At 64.2% G+C, this 17,892-nt stretch overlaps 2 protein-coding genes across 2 annotated transcripts; one reads left to right on the top strand and one right to left on the bottom strand.

Annotated features, from left to right (window-relative positions):
* Window positions 1–5,954: 5,954 nt before the first annotated feature.
* On the top strand, window positions 5,955–10,352 carry ZNF385A (zinc finger protein 385A). The gene is made up of 6 exons (XM_083880974.1): window positions 5,955–6,153; window positions 7,268–7,340; window positions 7,969–8,163; window positions 8,849–9,012; window positions 9,373–9,465; window positions 9,895–10,352. Exons 1-6 carry the CDS (start codon window positions 6,058–6,060, stop codon window positions 10,123–10,125), a joined length of 852 nt encoding a protein of 283 aa, XP_083737100.1. The 5' UTR covers window positions 5,955–6,057; the 3' UTR covers window positions 10,126–10,352.
* Window positions 10,353–13,434: 3,082 nt separating this feature from the next.
* Window positions 13,435–16,395, bottom strand: COPZ1 (COPI coat complex subunit zeta 1). The gene is made up of 9 exons (XM_083881091.1): window positions 16,302–16,395; window positions 15,486–15,554; window positions 14,979–15,060; window positions 14,806–14,897; window positions 14,509–14,564; window positions 14,310–14,387; window positions 14,042–14,093; window positions 13,696–13,734; window positions 13,435–13,579 (listed from the first exon to the last, which is right to left on the bottom strand). The coding sequence occupies exons 1-9, from the start codon at window positions 16,317–16,319 to the stop codon at window positions 13,532–13,534; spliced, it is 534 nt and encodes a 177-aa protein (XP_083737217.1). The 5' UTR covers window positions 16,320–16,395; the 3' UTR covers window positions 13,435–13,531.
* Window positions 16,396–17,892: the final 1,497 nt, after the last annotated feature.

Here is a 17,892-nt window from a genome sequence, read left to right as displayed (position 1 = left end):
CATGGCTGGGGACCCTCACACGGACATTGTCACCTGCACGGCTGGAGACCCCCCCAGTGCTGGGGACACCGAGAGGACATTGTCACCTGCATGGCCGGGGATGTCCCCCCTCCTGGGGACACCACAAGGACATTGTCACCTGCACAGCCAAAGATGTCCCCACTGCTGGGGACCCTCACACGGACATTGTCACCTGCATGACCAGGGATGTCCCCAGTGCTGGGGACACCTCAAAGACATTGTCACCTGCACGTCTGGAGACCCCCCAGTGCTGGAGACACCGAGAGGACATTGTCACCTGCATGGCCAAAGATGTCCCCAGTGCTGGGGACCCTCACATGGACATTGTCACCTGCATGGCCGATGTCACCTGCACTGGTGACATCCCCCACTCCACACCCCTGGTTGGGGACACTCACAGGACTGTCACCAGGCTGAGGACACTCACAGGACTGTCACCGGGGATGAGGACACTGTCACCTCCTTGGGGACACTCACAGGACTGTCACCGCCTTGGGGACCCATCAGGACGTGTCCCCACCAGCACAGCTGCCACCACCGGGTTGGGGACCCCAAACTGGGACCCCCCGGGCTGGGAATTGTCACCGCCGGGAATTGTCACCACCAGACTGGGAACTGCTGGGACACGGGTGACACCGAGGTGGCACCGACACGGACACTGCAGGGGACACCAGCAGGACACTGCAGGGACACTCGTGTGACACCAGGACACGCCACTGTCCCCAGCGCTGTCACTGTCACCTCACCCGGGACAGGACCTGGCTGGGAGAGCCGCGCCCCACTGGCCCCTGGTGGCACTGTCACCCTGTCCCCAGTGTCCCCCGGTGTCCCCCGGTGTCCCCCGGTGTCCCCGCACTGCCCCCGCCCCCCGCGGGCACCTCACTTTGCACTGACCCCGAGTTTGGGGGGACACGCCTCGACCCCCCCCGCTGTCCCCGGGGTGTCCCCGGGTGTCCCTGGGGTGTCCCCGGGTGTCCCCGCGGTGTCCCCGCGGTGTCCCCGGTGTCACCGGGGGTTTGCACTAACGCGGGGGGGGCGCGGGGGGGGCGCGGCTTTGGTTTGTATTTAATTAATGGGGGGGGGGGCGGCCGCGGGGCCCCCCAATAAATGAGTCTGACCCGGAGGTGGCCACGGGGACATGGGGACACAGGGACATGGGGACATGAGGACACAGGAACATGGACACAAAGGGACACAAGGACACAGGGACATGGGGACACACACCAGGGCGTGGGGACATGGACACAGGGACATGGGGACACAGAGACTGAGGGCCACAAGGACATGGGGACATGGGGACACACAGAGGGACACACAGAGGGACAGAGGGACATGGGGACATGGTGACACAGGGACAGACGGGCACAGGAACACACAGACACAGGGACACGGTGACACGCACAGGGACACAGGGACATTGGGACATGGGGACATGGTGACACAGGGACACACAGACACGGGGACACAGGGACAGAGGGACAGAGGGACACAACACAGGAACACACGGACACAGGGACATGAGGACATGGGGACACAGCGACACAGGGACAGACGGGCACAGGGACATGAGGACATGGGGACACAGCGACACAGGGACAGACGGGCACAGGGACACGGTGACATGGTGACACAGGGACAGACGGACAGACAGACATGGGGACACAGGGACAGACGGGCACAGGGACACGGTGACATGGTGACACAGGGACACGGTGACACAGGGACACACGGACACAGTGACACACTCAGGGACACGGTGACACAGGGACAGATGGACACACGGACACAGGGACACACTGACATGGACAGACAGACACACGGCCAGAGGGACACAGTGACACGGTGACACAGGGACAGACGGACACGGTGACACACACAGGGACACAGGGACATGGTGACACAGGGACACACGGACACAGGGACGCGGTGACACACCCGGTGACACGGTGACACGGACAGACAGACACACGGACACAGGGACACGGTGACACACCCGGGGACACGGTGTCACCCGTGACGGTCACGCCCGGCTGGCCCCGCGCACTCCGGGCCTCAATTACGCCTCATTAGCAGCCGGGACGCGTCCGGGATCAATAATTAATCGGGGGCTCATTCATTATTCACCGATGGCTCATCAATAATTCAGTGATCGATCATTGATCCCCCCCGCCCCAAACACCGCCCTGCTGGGGGGGGCCCAGAGACCCCCAGAGACCCCCCAGGGACCCCCAGGGACCCCATAGAGACCCCAGGGACCCCCAGAGACCCCCAGAGACCCCAGAGACCCCCCCAGGGACCCCCAGGGACCCCATAGAGACCCCAGAGACCCCAAAATCCAGAAATAACCCCAGAGACCGCCCAAGAGACCCCCCAGAGACCCCCAGGGACCCCATAGAGACCCCATGGGACCCCCAGAGACCCCAAAATCCAGAGACCGCCCCCCCAGCAGCCACAGAGACCCCACAGAGCCCCCCAAAATCCAGAGAACCCCCCACGAGAGACTCTCCAGAGACCCCCAAAATCCAGAGATGCCCCCGAGAGACCCCAAAATCCAGATACCCCCCCAGACCCCTCAAAATTCCCCCCAGACCCCCTAAACAACCCCCCAAGACCCCCTAAACTCCCCCTCAGACCCCCTAATCTCTCTCCCAGCTCCCCTAAAATCCCCTCCAGAGCCCCCCAAAATCCCCCAGACCCCCAAAATCCCCCAGACCCCCCAAATCCCCCCAGGCCCCCCGAAATCCCCTCCAGACCCCCCAAAATCCCCCAAAATCCCCTCAGCCCCCCTAAACCCCCCCAGATCCCCTAAACTCCCCTCCAGACCCCCCAAAATCCCCCACCCCCCCTCCCCACAGTCACGTGACCCACTGGGGGGTGGGGTTTATTTTTTGGGGTGGGGGGTGGAGCACCCACGGGTGGGGTGGGGGGAGGGGTCGCGCCTGTCCCCTCCCCCTCCTCCCCCTCAATTCCCACGCTCGGAGCCGCGCCCCTCCCCCACCCCTCCCTCCCCTCCCCCCACACCCCGCGCGTGTCGCGACACGTGCGCGACCCCGCCCACCGCGCACGCGCACACGTGGGGGAGGGGGGGATGGGTGGGGGGGGGGACACGCGCATCGGGAACGCGCGTGGGGGGGGAGGGGAGGGGGAGGGGAGGGGGCGACAATGAAGACAACACGGGGGGAGGGGGAGGGGAGGGGGGGACACACCGATGGTGACACACACACGGGGGGGAGGGGAGGGGACAGGACACGCGTGGGGGGGTGACACGCGCGGAGGCCCCGCCCCCTTTGTGCCCACCCACCCCCCCCCCACCCCCCCCTCGTGTCCCAGTTTCCAGCGCCGCCATTGGCTGAGCCCGGCCCGGGGGGAGGGGGAGGGGGACACCGAGGGGACACCGGGGGTGGCGCTTTGGGGGGGGGGGACAAGGAGGGACAGCCCCAAACGGGCCCCGCAGGTAACGGGACCCCCCCCAAAAAAATACCGCCCGGGGGGGGATTGGGGGGGGGGGGGCACAGGGGGGATTGAGGCCCCCCCGAAATCCTGGGGAGGGATTTGGGGGTTCCAGGTTTGGGGGATTTGGGGGATTTGGGGTTTGGGATTTTAAGGATTTGGGGTTTGGGGGATTTCAGGGATTTGGGGTTTGGGGTTTGGGCGATTGGGAGGATTTAGGGGAAGTGGGTTCAGGTGCGGTGCGGGGGGAGGGGAGGGGGGACTGGGAGGAATTGAGGCCCCTCCTGAAATCCCTGGGGAGGGATTTGGGGGGTTTGGGACTGGGGGGATTTGGGGACTGGTTCAGGTGAGGAGGGGGGGCGACATTGGGAGGGCACCGGGGGGGGAATTGAGGCCCCCCCGAAATCCCGAGGTTGGGATTTGGGGGATTTGGGTTTGGGATTTGGGGGGGGGGGGGTCAGGGGGAATTGAACCCCCCTGGCCCTGGTGCAGAGCGGGGACCCCGGGAGGGAACCGGGGGGTCCTGGGGGCTCCTGAGGGGGTCCTGGGGGGGTCCCAGTGTCCCCATCCCCCCCTGTGCGGGCCAGGACCCCCCAATAAAACCGGGGGGGGGGAACAACGACAACCGGGGATCTTTGGGGGGTCCCGGGGGCTTTGGGGGTGACCCAGGGGGGTGTCCCGGGGGTCCCGGACCCCTCTAACCCCCCCATCCCCCCAGGGCGATGCTGCGCCCCCCGGGCCCGCTGGGGCCGCCCCCCCCCGGCCGCCTCCTCCTGCCCGACGCCGCCGCCGCCGCCGCGCTCCGCCTGCTGCCGCCGCTGCCCGCGGTCAGGGGGCTCGGGGGGCTTTGGGGAGGATTGTGGGGGGTCCTGGAGGGGTTTGGGGGGGTCTCGAGTTTGGGGGTCCCGGTACCGAAGGTTTGGGGGGTCTCCGGTATCAGAGGGTTTGGGGATTCTCAGCTGCTGCCGCCGCTGCCCGCGGTCAGGGGGCTCGGGGGGTTTGGGGGGTCCTGGAGGGGGTTGGGGGGTCCCGAGTTCGGGGGAGGTTCGGGGGTCCCGGTACCGGAGGGTTTTGGGGGTCCCGGTTGGTGCAAGGAGCGGGGCCGGGGGCTGGGAGGGCTCTGGGAGGGCTCGGGAGGGGTTTGGGGGGACTATGGGAGGTTTTAGGGGGTCTCCGTGTGGGTCTGCAGGGGTTTGGGGGGTCCTGGAGGGGTTTGGGGGGTCCTGAGTTCGGGGCAGCTTTGGGGGTCCCCGGTACCGGAGGGTCTGGGGGGTCCCGGTTGATGCCGGCGCTGCCCGCAATGAGCGAGGCCGGGAGCTGGGAGGGCTCTGGGGGGTTTTTAGGGGTCTCCGAGGGGATTGGGGGGGTTCTGGTGGGGTCTGGAGCGGTTTGGGGGGTCCCGAGTTGGGGGCAGGTTCGGGGGTCCCGGTACCGGAGGGTTCGGGGGGTCCCGGTTGGTGCAGGGAGCGGGGCCGGGGGCTGGGAGGGCTCTGGGGGGGGGGTTTGGGGGGCTCGGGAAGGGCTCTGGGGGGGGTTTAGGGGTCTCCGGGAGGGTCTGGAGGGGTTTGGGGGGTCTCGAGTTGGGGGCAGGTTCGGGGGTCCCGGTACCGGAGGTTCGGGGGGTCCCGGCCGGTGCTTTGGGACGCGCCTCGGGGAGGTTTGGGGGGGGTTGGGGATTTTGGGGGAGTTTTGGGTTTTGGGGGGTTTTGGGGGGTTTTTGGGGGGTTTTTTGGGGGGTTTTTGGGGGGTTTTTGGGGGGTTTTTTGGGGGGTTTTTGGGGGGTTTTTTGGGGGGTTTCGCTCCCGCGGCCGCGAGGGGCGCGCGGGGTCCGGAGGGGGCGGGGCGGCCACGCCCCTTCTCGGCCACCGTACCGGGACCCCCGACCCCCCCCAACACCGGGACCCCCAAAAACACCCCCGGGACCCCCAAAATCCCCTCCCGGACCCCCAAAATCCCCTCCGGGACCCCCAAATCCCCCCCAGAATCCCCCAAATCCCTCCCGGGACCCCCAACTCCCACCCCAGGACCCCTAAATCCCCCCCAGGATCCCCCAAATCTCCTCGAGGACCCCCAAATCCTCCCCCAGAACCTCCAAATCCCCCCCGGGACCCCCAAATCCTCCCTTGGGACCCCCAAATCTCACTCAGGACCCCCAAAATCCCCCAAATTCCGCCCCGGGACCCCCAAAATCCCCCCAAATTCCCCCCCCCGGCCCCTCCCTGTCCCGCGGGTCTGGGCCGGGTCGGGGATTCCTGAGCGGCGACGGAATTGGGGCGGGGAGGAGGAATTTGGGATTATTTTGGGGGTTTTGTGGGATATTTTGGAGGTTTTGGGGCTTTTTTGAGGTTTCTGGGGGGATGTTTTGTGAGGTTTGGGGTTTTGGGGGGATATTTTGGGGGTTTTGTGGGGCGGTTTGGGAGATTTTTTGCGAGTTTTGGGGTTTTTTGGGGGAATATTTTCGGATTTTGGAGATATTTTGGGGGGATATTTCGGGGATATTTTGGGGGATATTTTGGGGATATTTTGGGATTTGGGGGGTATTTTGGTGGGATATTTTGGGGTTTAACCCCCCCCTTTGCCCCCCAGATGGAGGCGGTGCCCAAGGGGGTCCTGGGGGCTCTGGCCAAGCCCCGGCGCCCCGTGATCGCCTGCAGCGTCTGCCAGATCCGCTTCAACTCCGAGGTGGGACCCCAAAACTGGGACCCCAAAAACTCGGGAACCCCCAAACCTGGGACCCCAAAAACCTGGGACCCCAAAACCTGGGACCCCAAATATGGGACCCCAAAAACCTGGGACCCCAAAAACTCGGGAACCCCCAAACCTGGGACCCCAAAAACCTGGGACCCCAAAACCTGGGACCCCAAATATGGGACCCCAAAAACCTGGGAACCCCCTGCAAACCCCAAAACATGGGAACCCCAAAAATCTGGGACAGACCCTCAGGAACCTCTGGGACCCCCAAATCTGGGACAGACCCCTGGGACCCCCCAAATCTGGGACAGACCCCTGGGACCCCCCAAATCTGTCCCAGGGGTGTGACCAGGGGTGTGCCCAGTGTCCCCCAGGGGTGTGACACAGTGACTGGGGGTGTGACCAGGGGTGTGACACAATGTCCCAGGGGTGGTGACACTGTCCTGGGGCTGTGACTGTGTCCCCACACTGTCCCCTGTCCCCAGGGCTGTGTGACACCATCCCCTGTGTGTTGCTGTCCCTGGTCCCTGTGTCACCATCGCCTGGCTGTCCCTGTCCCTGTCCCCTGGGTCCCTGTCCATTGACCCTGTCCCCTGTCCCTGTCCCTTGGCTGTCACTGTCCCCAGCCTGTGTCACTGTCCCTGTCCCTGTCCCCTGGGTCCCTGTCCCCGTCCAGTGACCCTGTCCCCTGTGTGTCCCTGTCCGGTGACCCTGTCCCTGTCCCCTGGCTGTGTCCCTGTCCCTGTCTCGGGGCTGTGTGTCCCCTGGCTGTCCCTGTGCAGAGCCCCTGTCCCTGTCCCCTATGTGTCCCCTGGCTGTCCCCATGCAGTGACCTTGTCCCCTGTGTGTCCCTGTCCCCTGTCCCCATGCAGTGACATGTCCCCCGTGTCCCCCGTGTCCCTGTCTCTGTCCAGTGACCCTGTCCCTGTCCCCTGGCTGTCCCCTGGCTGTGTCCCCTGGCTGTCCCCAGCTGGTGACAGTGACCCTGTCCCCTGTGTGTCCCCTGGCTGTCCCCAGGCTGTGACAGTGTCCCCCGTGTCCCCTGGCTGTGTCCCTGTCCCTGTCCCCATGCAGTGACAGTGACCCTGTCCCCTGTTGTCCCCAGAGCCAGGCGGCCGCTCACTACCAGGGCAATCGTCACGCTCGGCGCCTCAAGGGGCTGGAGGCCGCCCGGGCCCGCCGGGGGGGGGACACCGGGGACCCCCCCGAGCCCCCCGGGCCCGCCCCGCCCCCGCCCGGGGAGCCCCCCGAGAGAACAGGTGGGTGCTGGGACCCCAAATACCCCAAATCCCCCCCAAAACACCCTGAAACACCCCAAAACACCCCATATCCTTCACAAAAAAAACCCCCAAAAACACCCCAGCGACCCCAATAACCCCCATGGCCCCCCATGGGACATCCCAAAACACCCCAATGACCCCAAATCCCCCCCAAAACCACCCCAATAACCCCCAAATAACCCCCAAATCCCTCCCAAAAATCCACCAAAACCTGCCCGGGGACACCCCAAACACCCCAATGATCCCGAAATCCCCCCCCAGAAACACCCCATGGACCAAAATAACCCCCAAAACACCCCCTCAAAAAACACCCCAAAATATCTCAATAACCCCCATGGGCCCCCCCAATCCCCCCCCATAACCCCATATCACCCCCCCAGGGGAACAGCCCCCCATAATCCCCCCATAACTCCCCCAACCCCCCCCCATTCCCCCCCAGACCCCCCAAATCCCCTCTTACCCCCTCTAATTTAAACCCCCATTTCCCCCCCAGGGGAGCAGCCCCCCGCCCCCGCCGCCCCCGGAGCCCCCGGGCCGCCCTCGCCCCCCGCCCCTCCCCCCGCGGCGGGCCCGGAGGGGGGAGGGGCGCGGGGGGGCCCCGGGGGGGGCGCGGGGGGGGAGGAGGAGGAGGAGGAGAAGGCCAAGGCCAAGAGGCTCCTCTACTGCGGCCTCTGCAAGGTGGCCGTCAACTCCCTCAGCCAGCTGGAGGCCCACAACAGAGGTGGGGACATGGGGACACCTGGGGACAATGGGGACGATGAGGGCGCTGGGGACAATGGGGACATTGGGGACAGTGGGGACACTGCAGGGAGGGGGGCGGACACTGGGGACACTGGGGCAATGCGGACAATGGGGGCACTGGGGACAATGGGGACAATGGGGACAGTGAGGAGATTTGGGATACTGGGGACAGTGGGGACAATGGGGGGATTGGGGACAATGGGGACAACAAGGGGATATTGGGGAAAATGGGGACAATGGGGATAATGGGGACATTGAAGAGATTGGGGACAATGGGGGGGATTGGGGACATCAGGGACATGGGGACATTGTGGGGACACTGGGGTCAATGAGGGTATGGGGACATTGGGGCACTGAGGGTGTTGGGGACATTGGGGATATTGAGGACACCAAGGGGATAATGGGGACATTGACGACATGGGGACACTGGGGACACTGGGGTGTCTGCGGGGGTCCCTGTGGGTTTGGGGGGTCCCTGTGGGTGCAGGGGTTCCCTGTGGGGTTTTTGGGGTTCCCAGGGGTGGATTTTGGGGTCCCGGGGATGGTTTTTGGTGGTCTCTGGGGGTCCCTGTGGGTGCAGGGGTTCCCTATGGGGTTTTTGGGGTTCCCAGGGCTGGATTTTGGGGTTCCCTGTGGAGTTTTGGGGTCTCACTGTCCCCCCCCAGGCACGAAGCACAAGACCCTGGTGGAGGCCCGCTCGGGGCTGGGCCCCATCCGCGCCTTCCCGCGGGGGGGGGGCTCGGGGACGCCCCCGGCCGAGACCCCCGAGAGGAGCTTCCACTGCCAGATCTGCAACGTGCGCCTCAACTCCGAGCTGCAGCTCAAACAGGTGAGCCCCGACCCCAAAACACACCCCAGACCCCAAATCTGACCTCAAATCTGCCCTCAAATCCCAAATCTGACCCCAAAACTGACCCCAGACCCCAAATCTGACCCCAAAACCCACCCCAAAACCCAAACTGACCCCAAAACTGACCCAAAACCCACGGGGACACCCCAAAACTGAGCCCAAATCCCGAGGGGAAACCCCAGAGCTGGACCCCAAGTCCTTGCTGGGATCCCCCCAAACTGACCCTGGGACCCCCAAACTGACCCCAAATCCCCCGAGGGACTCCCCAAACCCCTCCAGGCCCCCCAGTTTTGGGGTGTCCCCAGTTTCGGGGTCCCGCTGACCCCCCTGCCCCCCCAGCACATCTCCAGCCGGAGGCACCGGGACGGGGTGGCCGGAAAACCCAACCCCCTCCTGGGGAGGCACAAAAAACCCCGGAGCCCCCCCGAGCTGGTGAGGAGGAGGGGGACAGAGTTTGGGGGTCTAGGGGGGATTTTGGGGGGTCCTAGGGGAGTCTGGGGGGTCCTGGGAGGTCTTTAGGGGGGTTTGGAGGGGTCTGTGGGGGGGTATAGGGAGATTTGGGGGGTCCTGGGGGAGTTTGGGAGGTCCTGGGGGGGTCTGGGGGTGTGTAGGGGTGTCTGGGGGGACCTTGGGGTGCTCTGAGTGATTTGGGGTGCCCTGGGGGGGTCTGGGGGTGCCATGGGGGGCTGCCCAATAAGCTCAGTGTGCTCTGGTGGGTTTTGGGGTACCAGGGGTGGGTTTAGGGTATCAATGGGAGGGTCCCCCAGCCCTGGGGGGGCTTAGGGTATTGATGGGGGGGTCTCGAGGGGGGATTTGGGGGTATCAATGGGGTCTCCCCCTGACCCCCCCGTGCCCCCCCAGGCGCCGCTGCCGTTCCCGAAGGAGCTGCCCAAGGCCCTGGCGGGGGGGGGGCTCCTCCCGCCCCCCCTGGCCCTGGCGGCCGCCGCCGCAGCCATGGCCGCCCCCCCCCTGGCCCTGCGACCCCCCGGACCCCCCCTCTTGCCCGGGCCCCCCCTGGCCCCCGCCCTGCTGCGCCCCGCGCCCGGCCCCCTGCGCCCCGCCCACGCCCCCCTGCTCTTCTCCCCCTACTGAGGGGCTTGGGGATGGGGACAGTCCCCAGAGTGACAGGGACAATCCTGGGGGGGACAGGGACACTCTTTGGAATGACAGTGACAATCCTGGGAATGACAGGGACACTCCCCAGACGGACAGGGACAATCCTGGGTGTGACAGTGACACCTCTGGAGGGGACAGGGACACCCCCAGGAATGGCAGTGACAACCCCTGGAGTGACAATGACACCCCCTGGGAGGGCGGTGACACCCTCAGGAATGACAGTGACAATTCTGGGAGTGACAGGGACACCCCTGGGTGTGACAGGGACACCCTCAGATGTGACAGTGACACCCCCAGGAGTGACAATGACACCCCCGGGGAGGGCAGTGACACCCCTGGGTGTGACAGTGACAATCCTGGGAGGAACAATTTACCCCCCCGAGAAAATCCTGGAACGATTCCTTGGGACAAAACCTGGAACGGGAAAACCCCCGGGAACAACTGGACAACAACAACTGGACAACAACAACTGGAACCGCCCGGCAACCGTTGCCTGGCAACCTTTATTGAGCAACAGCCCCACGATGGTCACTGCGTGATGGTCAGTGGTCACTCAGTGATGGTCACTCAATGACAGTCAGTGGTCACTCGGCGATGGTCACTTGGCAATAGTCACTCAGTGATATAGTCACTGATGGTCATTTGGTGATGGACACTCAGTGACAGTCACTCAGTGGTCACTCAGTGATGGACACTTGGTGATGGTCACCGATGGTCATTCCGTGACTGTCACTCAGTGGTCACTCAGTTGTCACTCAGTGATGGTCACTCAGCGATGGTCACTGATGGTCATTCAGTGATGGACACTCAGTGGTCACTCGGCGGTGGTCACTCAGTGACAGTCACTCAGTGATGGACACTTGATGATGGTCACTGATGGTTACTCAGTGGTCACTCTGACGGTCACTCAGTGATGGTCACTCAGTGGTCACTTAGTGACGGTCACTCGGTGGTCAGTGGTCACTCACCGGTGGTCACCTGGCCTGGCGCTGACCCTGCTGACCCCCAGCCTCCCCTCCCTGACAACGGTTCCCTGACAACGGGACCGGCATCGCCCCGGCAACCGTTACCCGGCAACGGGGACTCTCCATGGCAACTGTAACCTGGCAGCTGTCCTGGCAACCGTTACCCGGCAACCGCCCCTGGCAACCGGGGCTCTCCATGGCAACAGTTACCTGGCAACGGGACCGGCATCGCCCCTGGCAACTGCGGCTTTCCCTGGCAACAGTTACCTGGCAACCGCCCCGGCAACCACCCCAGCAACTGGTAACCGGGGCTCTCCATGGCAACCGTCCCCGGCAACGGCTGCATCCAGAGCTGCACGTCTCCTGGCAACCGTCTCCTGGCAACCGTCCCCTAGCAACCATCCCCCAGCCCCTCTCCTTTCCCTCCCCGGGCTCAGCGATTTTTATTTTTTTAACTGGAATTTGGGAGATTTGGCAGGAAAACCAAGAGCCCCCCCCAATCCTCCCCCCGGCCCCACTGCACAAACCCCCCCCGGGGACCGGGACCCCCCCAGGGGTGGGGAGGGGTCCCCAAAATTACCCCCCCGAGGGGTCCCCAAAAATCCCCTCCAAGGGGTCCCCAATATGCCCCCCCAGGGGTGGGGAGGGGTCCCCAAAATCCCCCCCCAGGGTGGGGAGGGGTCCCCAGAGCCGCCCCCCCTCCCCAATTCCCCCCTGGCACCTCAGGGATCAGCTCAGCAATCAGTGATGGCTCGAGGGACGGGACCCCCCCCCAAAAAAATCCCCCCCAGGACCCCTCCCCTCCCCAAGCCATGACCTCTTGCACTGAGGGCAGCGAGCCCCGCACACCCCCCGGGGGGGACCCCAAAAAATCCCCCCCCCAATTCCTAACCCACCCCCCCCCACTCCGGGCCCAGCCCACTGCAATAATTTGGGGGGGTCGGGGCACCCCCCTTGTGTAAATAACGCCCCCAACCCCCATAAACACACACATGGTACAGCCCATGAGCACTGTGCCCCCCCCAGTGACCCCAAAATCCTGCGACCCCCCCCAGCACTGTGACCCCCCCCCAAAAAAATATCCTGCACAGCCCCCTCCCCAAAAAGATTCACCCCTCATCACTGTGACCCCCCAAAAAAATCAATCCTGCACAGCCCCCCCCAAAAAAATCCTGCATCCCCCCCATCACTGTGACCCCCCCCAAAAAAAGTCCTGCACCTCCCTTTCATCACTGTGACCCCCCCAAAAAATAATCCTGGGACCCCCCAACAAAAATCCTGCACATTCCCCCCCACACCTGCACCCCCCCATCACTGTGACACCCCCCTCCCCAAAATTCTGGACCCCCCCTAAAAAAAATCCTGCACCCCCATCACTGTGACCCCCAAAAAAAACCTTGCACTGACCCCCCCCTCAATGTGACCCCCCCCAAAAAGAATAATTCCGGATTCTCCCATCACTGTGACCCCCCCAAAATTCTGACCCCCCCTTATCACTGACCCCCCCCTTATCACTACAGCCCCCCCCTCACTGTGATCCGCCCCCCAAAACCTTGCACTGACCCCCCCTCACTGTTCCCCCCCCCTTTGGCACTGACCCCCCCCCCAAATTTGGGCCCCCCCCCATTCAAAACTGTGATTAAAGCAAAGCAATAGCGGGTGGGGGGGGGGGTTTGGGGGGACCCCCCCTGTGTGTCCCCCCCCCCTCGGCTTCACCCCAATAAATGACGAGGTTTGAGACCCTGATCTGGTGTTTGGGGGGATTTTGGGGGGTCTCCAGGGGGTTTGGGGGGGTCCTAGAGGGGTCCAGGGGGAATTTGGGGGGGTCCTGGGGGTGCTCAAGGGAGATATGGGGGAAACCCAAGGGGTTTGCTGAGGGGGGGTCCTGGAGGGTTCAAGTGACCTCAAGAGGGTTCAGGGGGTCCTGGGGGGAGGTTTGGGGGTCCCCAGGGGGTTCCCCGGGGAGGCCCAGTGGGATTTGGGGGTCCCCAAGGGGGTCCTGGGGGGGTTTGGGGACAGATCTGTGTCTGCCCTTTGTGTCCCTTGTCCCCACCCTTGTGTCCCCCCGGCAGGATGGGGACATCCCCTTATTGAGGGGAGACCCCAGACCCCCTAAACACCCCCAGACGCCCTAAATCTCCCCTAACCCCTCCCAAAGCCCACCCAGACCCCCCCCCCCCCCCAATTCCTGGCGCAGGCACAGAGGAGGCAGCACACGGGGCTGGGGGGGCAGCGGCCTGTTGGGGGGTTCTGGGGGGGTCCCAAAAGATCTTGGGGGGGTTCTGGGGTCCCAGGGGGGGTCCCAGGGGTGTCCTGGGGGGTCCCAGGAGGGTCCTTGAGTATCTTGGGGTGTCCCAGGGGGTTCCCAGGGTGTCCTGGGGGGTTCCAGAAGGTCCTGGGGGGTCCTGGGGGTCCCCCTAACGCAGCAGGGACCACTTGATCTGTTCCTTGGCCGACTGCAGCACCTGGGGGGACACGGACAGGGCTGGGGGGACATTTGGGGACAGAGACACCCCTGGGGGGGTTTGGGGGGTCCTGGGAAGGGTTTGGGGGGTTCCAGGGGGTTTTTGGGGGGTCGTACCTGTGTCACCGTCTGCTCGGTCAGGGGCACGTCCTCGCCCTGGGACAGGAGGGGACAGAGGGGACAGTGAGGGCCTGGGGCAGCCAGGAACCCCCTCAGATCATCCCCAAGCCCTGAGACACCCCCAAAACCCCAAATAAAACCCAAGGAGGAAAAGAAAAAAAAAAAATCACCTCAAAATCCCCCTAAACCCAAATAAAAAGCCCCAAATCCCCCTTAAAAACCCCAAATCCCCCTTAAAAAAACCCAAACAAAAACCCACACCCCCCTCAAAAAAGCCCCAAATTCCTCCCAAACCCAAATAAAACCCCCAAACCCCCCAAAAAAGCCCCAAAACCCCCCGTACCCTGACGGCCACTCGGTGCACGACCTGCTGGGGGTCACTCTCCAGGATCACCCTGAGGGGACACGGGTGACAATGAGGGGACACAGCCCAGACAGGGGGACAGACCCTGGGGAGGGGACAGTCCCCAAGGGGAGGTGACACAGGGGAGGTGACAGACACCCAGAGGGAGGTGACAGAGGAAAAGGTGACAGTCCCAGGGGAGGTGACACAGAAGGAGGTGACAGTGCCAGGGGAGGTGACATAGGGGAGGTGACAGTGACAGCCCCACCCTCCGTCCACGATCTCGTCCACGGCCAGGAACAGCCCCTCCATGTTGTCCAGCAGTGCCCGGCGCTCCACGTTCTTCCTGGGGACACGGGGACACGGGGGACACCATGGGGACACCGTGGGGACACCCACAGGGACACGGGGACATGCCCAGGTGTCCCCAGGTGTCCCCAGGTGTCCCCAGGGGGGGCCAGCAGTACCTCAGCATTTGGCTCAGGGAGTCGAACAGGCAGTTGAGCACGGCCGTGAGCATCAGCTGGGGACACAGGGACAGTCAGGGGACATGGGGACAGTCAGGGGACAGTGAGGGGACACAGGGACAGTGAGGGGACAGTGAGGGGACACAGGGTCACATGGGGTCACAGGCAATGTTTCCCCCCCCGCCACCCCAGTGTCCCCCTGTCCTGCCACCCCCCCTCTGTCCCCCCCACCCCTGCGTGTCCTTGTGTGCCCCCAGTGTCTCCCCAGTGTCCCCTCAGTGTCCCCAGTGTCCCCACCTCGTTCTGGTGGGCGCTCCCAATGACGTAGCAGTACAGGTCGATGCTGCTCTTGTACACGACTGTCAGCCCCTCCAGCAGGGCGATCTCACCTGTGGGGACAGGGATGGTGGCACTGTCCCCATGTCACTCACTGTCCCCCCTGTCCCCCATGTCCCCTCAGTGTCACTCACTGTCACTGCGGTGAGTCTTGCTGAAGATGTTCTTCTCAAAGGCGCGCTGCTCCTTCACACTGGGGTACGTGTCATCGTAGTACTGGATGGGGACACACAGGGGACATTGGGGACATTGACATGACTTTGGGGACACATTGGGGACATGGGGGTATTGGGGACACTGGGGGCAGTGGGGACACAGGAGACATTGGGGACACACTGGGGACATTGGGGGCATTGGGAACAATGGGGACATTGAGGGCACTGGGGACATTGAGGGTATTGGGGACATTGGGGGCAATGGGGACATTGAGGGTATTGGGGACATGGGGGGCAATGGGGACATCAGGGACACAGGATGGGACAGGGACATGGGTCACCCCTTTACACCCAGGCCACCCACCCTGTCCCTTCCCCAGAGGTACATCCCCCTGCAGGGCAGGGTCCCCTCTGTGTCCCCTGTATCCCCTCAGTGTGTCCCCTGTGTGTCCCCTGTGTGTCCCCTCCTGTCCCCAGTGTCCCCACCTTGGCGAAGAGCCGCTCTCCATCGTTGTCCAGGATGATGACGGCCTTGACCGTGTACAGGGACGGCTCCTGTGGGGACAGGGATGGGGACAGTGACACCACCCTGGGGACAGAGACAGTGCCACCACCACCCTGCGGACACCGGCACTGCCACCCCCACAGGGACAGGGGCACTGGTGTCACCCCAACACCAGGGACACTGCGGTGGGGCCATGGCAGGGGTCATTGCCACCATGTCCCCTGTGCCCCTGTCCTGACCCCATGTCCCCATCCCTGTCCCCCTGTCCCCGGTGTCGCTCGGGGCCGCCGGGACCAAGTTCTGTGATGCACTGACTGCCCTGAGCCACAGCCGGAGTGTAGGACAGAACCTCGGCCCGGGGACCCACTGCCACTGTCACTGTCACACAGAGCCACCAACTGTCACCCAGGGCCACCCAGGGTCACCAATGGTTCCCCTATTTCCCCCCAGTCCCTCCCAGTCCTCTCAGTCCCCCCAGTCCATCCCAGTCCCCTCCCAGTCTCCTCAGTCCCCCCCAGTTCCCCCAGTCCATCCCAGCCCCCCCAGTCCATCCCAGTCCCCCCAGTCTCCCCAGTCCCTCCAGTCTCTCCCAGTCTATCCCAGTCCCTCCAGTCTCCCCCAGTCCCTCCAGTCTCCCCAGTTCCCCCAGTCCATCCCAGTCGTCCCAGTTTCTCCCAGTCCTTCCCAATCCCCCCAGTCCCCTTAGTCCTCCCAGTCCTCCCAGTTCCCCCAGTCTCTCCCAGTCCTCCCCAGTCCCTCCAAGTCCCCCCAGTCCCCTCCCGGCCCCCCGGCCCTACCAACATCAGCGCCTCCATTTTGCCTCCGCCGCTGCCGACGTGGAGCCGGAAGGGCGCCCGCAGCTGATTAGCTGCTCGCCTGCCAATCACTGGCATTGGCCCCGCCTCTCCATGGTGATTGGTCCAGTTCTGCCCCAATCTCACCAATCGCTGCGCGCTCCACCGGGGTGGGCGGGCCGATTTTTCCCGCGCTTCCCAAGACGGCCGCTGATTGGAGAATTTACCCGTCAATCACCGCAGCACACCACCCCGGAAGCGGAGGAGGCGGAGCAGTTGCCATAGTGACCGAGGAAGCGCTGACGTCACCCCTTTGCCTGACCCGGGCTGTGATTGGCTTCCTCGCCAAGCACGTGACCGGAAGCTATGTCCTTATTGTGTTGGCCACGCCCCTCACATTGGCCACACCTCTGTGGGCGGGGCCTCGAGTGACCTTGGGTCACGGGGTCATGGGGGGACAATTGAGGACAATTGGAGACATTGGGGACATGTGGAGACATTGGGGACATTTGGGGAAATTGGGACATTTGGGGACATTGGGGACATTGAGGAAATTTTGGGATTTGGGGGGTTTTGGACGGTTTTAAGGGTGGGATTTGGGGGTGTTTCAGTTCCAGGATTTGGCAGGTATTGGGGTGGATTTGGGGGTGGTGGGTGCGATTTTGGGGGACTGCAGAGGGGGCGTGGCTAACCCCCCTTCCCAGCCAATCAGCGCCGTCCCTCCGGTACTGTGTGGGCGTGGCTCCGCTCAGGCCCCGCCCCCGAGCGCGCCCCGTGGCAGGAGCTGCTGTCACTCCAGGAGCCGCAGGTGGGACACGCCCCATTCCCGGCCTTGTCCCCCAAACCCCCTCCAATGTCCCCTGTGGCCCCAGGGCCTGGAGCTGCGGCCAGACCCCCCTGCGCCCTTTTTCCCCTCCCCTTTCCCATTTTCCTCCTTTTTCCCCCCCATTTCCCCCTTCCCTTCCCACCAGCCCCGCACGGCGACAACAGCGACAACAACGGTGACAACACGGGTGACACCAGGGGTGACACGGGAGGGCCGCTGTCACTGTCACTGTCCCCTGGGGCCAGGCGGCTCATGGGAGAGTTTAGGGACAGGGACAATGATGGTGTCACCGCACAGGTGATGGGGGAGCTCGGGGACATCAGTGGTGTCACCTCCCAGGTGTTGGGGACTCTTGGGGACAGGGATATTGGCATTGTCACTGCACAGGTGGTGGCAGATCTCAAGGGTGGGGACATTGGCAGTGTCACCTCCCAGGTCTTGGAGGCTCTTGGGGACAGGGACACCTGTGGGGACCTGTGAAGTGTCACCCGTCAGGTCCTGGGTGCTCCTGGGGACGGAGATGGGGCCTCGCGTGTCACCTCCCAGGGGTTGGGGACACTGGGGGACAATGATGGGACAGAGCTTCAGGGCCTGGAGTGCCCCCTGTGCCACCCCCCTGTGACACTCTGGGGACACCCCTGTCACTGCCACCGCTGTCACCCCACCATAAACCTGCCCCAAGGGCAGGGCTGTGTGTGTGTCACCCTCTGTTGTCACCCTGGGGTGACACATTCCTGCCACCTCCGTCATGTGGTGACACCGTGGGTG

The sequence above is a fragment of the Zosterops lateralis genome (genome assembly GCF_965231275.1).
Source record: "Zosterops lateralis genome assembly, chromosome: 32".
NCBI lineage: Eukaryota > Metazoa > Chordata > Aves > Passeriformes > Zosteropidae > Zosterops > Zosterops lateralis.
This window is presented reverse-complemented; position numbering and strand designations above follow the sequence as displayed.